The following is a 7,715-nucleotide window of genomic DNA, read 5'->3' on the forward strand; positions in this document are numbered from 1 at the left end:
AGTAGGCCTCACCATCGCGAAACTATCAACCGTCGAGCCCAAGAGCAAGAGACAAGATATAGTCACCGTCATCCCCAAGGGACTCCAACTTGTTCAAGAAACTAAAAGCGGCTGTAGCAAAACAGAAACAAGATGACAGGGCTAGGAATGAGCACAAAGATATCTTGACCAAGCCGTACATTCCACCTTCTTCAATGTCCTCCATCAAGAAGGGCAAATGGTACACCAAAAAGAAAGGGAAAGCGATGGAGATTAGCCCTTCCAAGAAAAGAAAGATGCAGCAAAGATTTTGAGAGGCCAAGCAAACACTAGAGGGGATCAGGGCCTGATTAAGCCTTTGCAATTGGTCAAATCACCTGAGCAATATCAGAAGGAGATGGAGGCGCTAGCCGTTAAGCCATTGGTGGCTCCCCCCAATTTTCAGATGCAAGCACACTCAAAGTCGGGGGCTTCTAAGCCTAGTGTTTTTTGTAGGATCACGAAAGAAAGAACACCTCCTCTAGCTAGGAAGGAAAGCTCGCCTACCATGCATGCCCCCATACCAAGCGCAAGTTGTTTCGTGAAGAGCCAGAAACCAAACCCTTAGTTTTTGGGAGACTGGGGGGCAAGGACAATGCTACAGATGCCTTACAGTGGAGACCTAAAAGGATTCAAAGTCTGGTAGTCGCTCCCCCAAAGGAGAACCCAACAGAGGCACAAAGGTCAGACTCATCAAAGCAGGTTGCCTCTACATAGGAGCATAAGAGGTGCCAGGTAAAAGGCCTCATAGAAGAGTCGTTAGTGGCTTCATTGGCTAAACAATTCAACACTGACATACCAGTTGATAAGCCCAAGTTCGACCTTGATAAGGAGATGGACGAGACATAAGTGTTAGACACCTCCTGCAACATGGTTTATGTACTTCCCGCAAGGTATACACTACCGGTCGCCGCGCAGGAGTGTGTGAAAGTTGAAGGAGGCAGCGAATAGCCTTTGCAGATTACCTCAACAGCCGCAACACCTGTGGAAGAGGCTGTGCTCTTGGACACAGAGGATGCCAACACCAGAAAGTCCTTCATGAGCTTTACAAAGCCAACGCCTGCTATGGTCCAACACATGAGACCTCTATATATCACAGTGGAAATTGGCGGCACCAAAGTCAGCAAGATCATGGTCGACACTGGAGCAGCAGTTAATGTCATTACTACAAAGACTATGCACTTGCTTGGAATTAAGAAAGAGAGGATTCAGTCTACATTCCTCACGCTTAAGAACTTTGCGGGGATTGTAACGAAGACATTGGGCCTGTTATTCTTGCGCATCAAGGTCGACCCCGCAGAGGGGGTATATGCTTTATTTGTGACAGACTGCTACGCGGCGTATAGCGCCATTCTAGGTAGAGACTAGATCCACCGGAGTTATTGTGTCCCGTCAACTCTTCATCAAGAATTGATTATGTGGAACAGGGCTGCGAATAAGGCTGAAGTGCTTAAGGCTGATCCTCGCCCGTTCTCTGTTTCTGCCAATTAGGTAGAAGCCAGGTACTACTTAGAGCCAATCACTCCATTACAAGTCAATGGCATCGATGACAAAGGCCGCCCCACATGGGTGACGACCTCTGAATTGGCACAGTGGGGGCTTACACTAGCAAAGGACGGCCTGGAAAGTCCTGGCCAGCTGTGCCCAAACCTTTAAGTAATTAATGGATTACGACCTTCCAGAGGAAGGGATAGAGGCCTTCCACTTTTTGTACGAGAGATTATCCTCGTATATGGTGGAAAAAGAGGCCTATGATCGAGTCACAACCTTGGAAATAGTTAACGAGGAGCTCTCTGACCATGAAGAGGAAAAGGAAGACATTCAACTCACCCCAGCAACATTGGATGACACACCTCCTAAGGTTAGAGACCCTACTGAGAAGGTCAATCTTGGAACAAATGACGAGCCCATGGAAGTGGCTATCAGTGCGTACTTAGAGCTTGGCGAGAAAGAGAGGCTCATTGACTTATTGCTGGAATTTCGGGACTGCTTCGAGGAAAAATACGAAGACATGCCAGGCCTGTCACCGGACTTGGTATGCCATTAGCTGCCAACACTCCTTGACAAGAGGCCTGTGAAGCAAGAGCCGCGAAGAATGAATTCGAAGATCCAAGTCCTAGTTAAAGAAGAAGTCGAGAAGATGCATAAATCAAGCATTATCAGGGTGGCCAAGTACAATCAGTGGTTATCTAACATAGTGCATGTTCGCAAGAAGAATGGCAAGTTGCGAGTCTATGTGGATTACAGAGACCTTAATGTGGCTACACCTAAAGATATTTATCCCATGCTGGTCACGGATATGTTGGTAGACGCAGTAGCGGGACATGAATTGTTATCCTTCATGGATGGAACTGCAGTATACCACCAGATCACCAGATTTCGGTCGCTGAAGAAGACAGACATAAGACCGCGTTTCGCTACCCAAGCTTCGTGGGAGTGTTTGAATATATGGTCATGCCTTTTGGTTTGAAGAATGCTGGGGCCACGTATCAGAGAGCCATGAACCTGATCTTCCATGACATACTTGGGAAGATTTTAGAGGTTTACATTGATGATGTGGTCATGAAGTCTAAGAAGCAAGGGGACCATATCATAGATCTCAGAAAGGTTTTCGAGCGCATGCGGCTACACAAGCTCAAGATGATTCTCGCTAAATATATTTTCGGAGTTCAAGCAGGTGACTTTCTAGGGTTCATAGTCCATCAAAGAGGAACTGATGTCCCTAAAGATAAAGCAAACGCGGTCATCAATGCATCTCCCCCGCGAACAAAGAATGAGCTACAGCGACTGTTGGGTAAGATCAACTTTTTGCGGCGATTCATCTCTAATTTTACAGGTAAAATCCAGCCTTTTTCCCCACTGCTGAAGTTGTAGGGACAGAGTGAGTTTGTATGGGACCTTCAACATCAAGAGGCTTTTGACATGATCAAGGCCTATCTGGCAAATCTGCCAGTACTAGTTCCCCCCAGGCCTGGTTTTCCCTTAAAATTATATATTTCAGCAGCGGAGGCTTCCATTGGTAGCCTCCTCGCCCAGGATGACGAAGCTGGTGTCGAACACGCTATCTTTTACCTTAGTTGGACACTCACAGATTGCGAAACAAGGTACACTCCAATGGAAAAGTTGTGCCTCACTCTTTACTTCTCCGCCTACAAGCTGCGACATTACATGTTATCCTTTACTACTTGTATCATCGCTCAGACCGATCTGGTAAAATATATGTTGTCGCGACCTATCCTAAGGGGGCGCATTGCCAAATAGGTGCTTACTTTGTCAGAATTTCCGCTACAATATGTCCATCAGAAAGCAGTGAAAGGACAAGCCATCACAGACTTTCTAGCGCATCACCCCATGTTGGACGTTCCCGCGATAAGAGACATAGAAGTCGTTATTGAAATTGTAGATCGCCCGGATTTGGCATGCTTACCTGAATACACCATGTTATATCAAGCCACAGTTTCACTCCAACCCTGGGTGTTATATTTTGATGGCTTGCGAACGGAGACACTGGCTGGAGCCGGAGTCATCTTGGAAAATCCAGCTGGCGATCGTTTCTCATATTCCTTTCAGCTAGAGTTCCGGTGCCCCAACAATCAGGCCAAATACAAGGCCCTCATTATTGGCTTAGAGGTGTTGATAGAACTGGGAGTCAGAGACATCCAGGTACGTGGTGATTCTTTACTCGTGATCAATCAGCTTTGCGAGAAGTACAGATGCTCCAGCTACATGCTTGCACCATATTTGAATCGCGCTCTTGAACTTCTGGCCTAATTTGAAGACATGGACTTGGAGTATATTCCTCGCGAGCGCAACTTCGCGGCTAATGAACTTTCTCAATTGGCTACAGGCGTTACCTTGAAATATGAGGTTCGCGAGCGAATTCTCAAAGTTGAGCGATGTACGCTGCCTTCGTGGCTTGCACGATCTGACCCACCAGACGAGTCCACAATGGCGGCTCTTGATCCTATTGATGTGGATTGGCATATCTGGTTAATCACCTACCTCAAGCAGCCAAATCCCACTATAGATAGGAAAATCCATTTTCTGGCACTAAATTACTTCCTTAGAGGCGATGAGCTACGTCGACCTGGCGAAGATGGCATCGATTTCAGGTGTGTCTATGGCCGTGAAGCAAAATGATTAATGCGAGAAAGGCATGAAGGTGTGTGTGGCACTCATTAAGCGGGTCCGAAGATGCGCTGGCTCATTAGGAGACATGGGTACTATTGGCCCAGCATTTTGAAGGACTGTATCGCATTTGCGAAGAGATGCCAAGATTGCCAGGCACATGAACCAGTCCAACACATTCCTAACATTCCCATCCAACCCATCATTAAACCTTGGCCTGCGCGAGGCTGGGCTTTGGACTTGATCGGAATGATTCACTCACATTCTTCACTCCAGCACAAGTTCATCATCGTCGCTACTGATTTCTTCACTAAGTGGGTGGAAGCTGAGCCTCTGAATGAGGCCTCCGGTGCCACCATTCGCCAATTCATCTTTAGCAATATTATTTGCAGGTTTGGCATCCCAGAGGTTTTGGTATCTGACAAGGGGGCAACATTCATGGGTGCTGATGTAGAGAAGCTCGTCAATGACTGTGATATCCAGTTTATCCATAGCACGCCATATTACGCTCAATCCAATGGTCATGCTGAGGCCAGTAACAAGATCATCATTACTCTGTTGAAAAAATTGCTTGTTGAAAACCCTCGCCAGTAGCACGAAACATTGTATGAGACACTATGGGCTTATCACATTTCTAAGCGGAACCCTACTGCCACTACCCCTTATGTGTTGATGTTTGGCCACGATGCAGTTCTCCCTTTGGAAGTGAATGTTCAGTCCCTGCGCGTCCAAGATCAGAATCATTTGATCGGTGAAGATTATGTCCAGGCTATATGGCAAGAGCATGAAGACATTAGCGATAAGCGCTTAGAGGCTTTGGACAGCTTAGTGATGGAAAAGCAACTCATCACTCTTGCCTATGATAAGCGGATGTGCGGCCGCAGTTACAAAGAGGGTGAACTGGTTTGGAAGGCGATTTTGCCATTGGGCGAGAAGTTGACTGGCCACGGTAAGTGGACTCTGCGTTGGGAAGGACCCTTTGTCGTTCACAGAATTTTGGAGCGCGGGGCGTTTCACCTGAAATATTTGGACGCCGACATCCACCACAACCCCATCAATGGCAGATTCTTGAAGAAATATTATCCTAGCGTTTGGGAGTTCAAAGATCCACCTGCTCTGCCGGTTTCTGGGACTGGGGGGCAACCATAGTCTTCCTTGGTTTGCGTCCTCCCTTCCATTTCGGCCTTTTCTATGGCCTCATTCTCTTGTCTTCGCTTCACCTACTAAGACTAGGGGCAACACTCTACACATTAAGGCTTGTAAGGCTTGTTGTAGCGGCCTTATGTATCCCTTTTCTTCGTTGTAATTTTTACTTTTACATTTTTCTTTTGACAATAAGTGTTAGAAGCATGTAACAAGGCCTATACCAGAGGCCATATTATGTAGACAGATATTGAAAATAGAGGAAGAAATATGCTTGGATTCATAAAGTGGCTTTGCGGCCAAAAGCAATACAAACGCTTTGTGACCAAAAGCAATACAAACACATATGCAAATTACAAAGCCAACAGTGGCTGAAGAACATAAGGGTTTCAGATCTTCTGAAAATTTATGGATTTCTGAGTCTTTGTCTTTAGAGGGGTCAGTGAAATGATCGCTCTTCCTCTTTCTCTCTTCACCCTCCTCTGATCTGAGTCACCGCTGCTACCATTGGTACTGGAAGAGGAGGGAAGGAAATAATCCATCACAACCATTCTAGTGAGTTATCCTCTGGGATGGAGATGGTCATTAGAGCAGAGCGCGGCCCAACTGCCTCAACTCCCTCAAGGGGAAAAACAGAAGTCTGTTCTTCAAACCTTGAGGTAGGGCGCTGAAGAAGAGCGTAGGGCCTCAAGTGGCCATCCACCCTTCTTCGTTTTGCTCCACGCGAGGGAACCTAAAGAGAGAGACTCCCTAAAATGTGGTACCCCGCGTTAGGAGCGTCGCTTGTTCTCCAACCTAACTGGAACCAGTGAATCCCATCCAGACTTTCTGGGGCCAAAGACATGCGGCTAGACTTGAGATTAGGCCATAAGGCCTACCCAGGAAGTGAGATTAAGCCATAAAGCCTAGGATATATAGGCTAAAAGCGAGAAGAGGAGATGATTTCAAGAATAGGAAGAAGAGAAGTAGGGATTGCAAGACAATTTCTGGAGGAATCATGGTTGCGTGTATTTGCACTCCTACAATATAGGTATTTATAGGGGCCAACTTAAGTGGCCTCAGCCCTTGGGTCTTGGCAGTTGAAGTAGATTCAACACCATTAATGAGGTCATCAAGGGAATTCAATGCTATGAACTCGGAAATGAACAAAACTGAATACGCGTGGATAACAGAGCAGTCTCCAAGGAGGTAACTACCCCTTTCCGAGTTTACCCCTTTGAAAACTGCTTTAAACAGTTAAGGCAAAATTGATATCACTTTGTTATCTACGAAGATAAAACATAAATTTGGGCGAGCAAAGTGGGCTAAATAGATAATATTAATATTGTTCATACAAAAATAATGGGCCTAATACTAGAGGCCTAAAGTTTCCGGCCTGCATAAGTTAGGCGGAGAAAATGTTGGTCAAGGAGGAAACTCACATCAGCAGCAGCTTAGGCGGCCTGTTGGGCTGCCACACGGGCTTGGGCCACTTCCTGTGAAATTGCCTCAAAAGCGCCTAGGGGTTGTTCCAGTTGAGGTTCCTCAAGGGCAAGCCTGGCCATCACAGTAATTAATTGGGCCTGAAGGTCCTGAATCTGGGACCGGAAATGGTTTCTCGCGAACGTAAGCTCCTTGACCAGATTGGCCCGATCACCCAAAAAATCGTAGGAATTGTCCATCTGATGAGTAAGGGCCTGATAGTGTGCTTAGGTCTGCCTAGCCTACGCAGTCCCGGTCGCCTTCTCATTTGGCCATTGGGGAAGATCTTGCAGCAGCTGGTCAATATCAATGAACTGAGCTTCAGTGATGGCTCCTTCGCGGAGAAGTACCCTCAGGTACTCTAAGACTCTCAAGGGCGTGTCGGGGGTTAGAATTTCAGGGCCCAAAAGGCGATGAAGGCCTTCTCTAACGTCATCTACAACCCCAGGTGGGACTACTTCAAGCATGCGGGCCAGCCTCTCCAATCTTGAAGGAGGCACAGGTGGTAGGTTGGGATCCACAGCAACAGAAGCCTCAAGAGGCTCCGCGATAGGAACTGCCTCTGGCATCGGTTCATGATGTGCCTCTGCCTCTGCCTCTGCGTCAAGCACATGGGGGGCAGGTTCCTGGTCAACCGGGTTTCCACCATCCGGCTCAACAGGGTTCTCGATAGCAATTTCCTCGACAACTACTGCCACTTCCTCATTATGAGTGATGTTCTGATCCTGGAAAGAGGTGTTAGAATGTAAGAGGAATAAGGCGGGAACCAGAGTGGAAATATTTACAAGGAAACATACCTCTTCAACAGGTGACTTGCGGGGAACATCGTTTGTCACTTGTTCTTGGGAAATCTCGGGAGGGTTGGCCGAACCAGGCATGATCTGCTCTAGAATGTGGGTTGTAGTTGGCTGCTAGCGAGAGGTTTCTGTTGGTGGTGCTCCTTCTTCTGCCTCAGGCGAGCTGTC

The 7,715-nt window shown here is 47.1% G+C and overlaps 2 protein-coding genes across 2 annotated transcripts; both read left to right on the forward strand.

Moving 5' to 3' along the window:
- The first annotated feature begins 2,113 nt into the window (after positions 1-2,113).
- Positions 2,114-3,789, forward strand: LOC112170698. The gene is made up of 3 exons (XM_024308022.1): positions 2,114-2,374; positions 2,893-3,228; positions 3,322-3,789. The coding sequence occupies exons 1-3, from the start codon at positions 2,114-2,116 to the stop codon at positions 3,787-3,789; spliced, it is 1,065 nt and encodes a 354-aa protein (XP_024163790.1).
- Positions 3,790-3,798: 9 nt separating this feature from the next.
- Positions 3,799-5,295, forward strand: LOC112170699. The gene is made up of 3 exons (XM_024308023.1): positions 3,799-4,130; positions 4,539-4,681; positions 4,838-5,295. The coding sequence occupies exons 1-3, from the start codon at positions 3,799-3,801 to the stop codon at positions 5,293-5,295; spliced, it is 933 nt and encodes a 310-aa protein (XP_024163791.1).
- Positions 5,296-7,715: the final 2,420 nt, after the last annotated feature.

Source organism: Rosa chinensis, chromosome 6 (assembly GCF_002994745.2).
Source record: "Rosa chinensis cultivar Old Blush chromosome 6, RchiOBHm-V2, whole genome shotgun sequence".
NCBI lineage: Eukaryota > Viridiplantae > Streptophyta > Magnoliopsida > Rosales > Rosaceae > Rosa > Rosa chinensis.

What these genes read in the sequence shown, in the direction of transcription:
- LOC112170698 (XM_024308022.1), top strand. Translation starts at nt 2,114, where the DNA reads ATGAATTCGAAGATCCAAGTCCTAGTTAAAGAAGAAGTCGAGAAGATG. An exon ending in CCTTCATGGATGGAACTGCA is followed by an intron (nt 2,375 to 2,892) that starts GTATACCACCAG and finishes CTGAAGTTGTAG; the next exon opens with GGACAGAGTGAGTTTGTATG. An exon ending in TCATCGCTCAGACCGATCTG is followed by an intron (nt 3,229 to 3,321) that starts GTAAAATATATG and finishes TATGTCCATCAG; the next exon opens with AAAGCAGTGAAAGGACAAGC.
- LOC112170699 (XM_024308023.1), top strand. Translation starts at nt 3,799, where the DNA reads ATGGACTTGGAGTATATTCCTCGCGAGCGCAACTTCGCGGCTAATGAA. An exon ending in GAAGATGGCATCGATTTCAG is followed by an intron (nt 4,131 to 4,538) that starts GTGTGTCTATGG and finishes TATTATTTGCAG; the next exon opens with GTTTGGCATCCCAGAGGTTT. An exon ending in CAATGGTCATGCTGAGGCCA is followed by an intron (nt 4,682 to 4,837) that starts GTAACAAGATCA and finishes GCCACGATGCAG; the next exon opens with TTCTCCCTTTGGAAGTGAAT.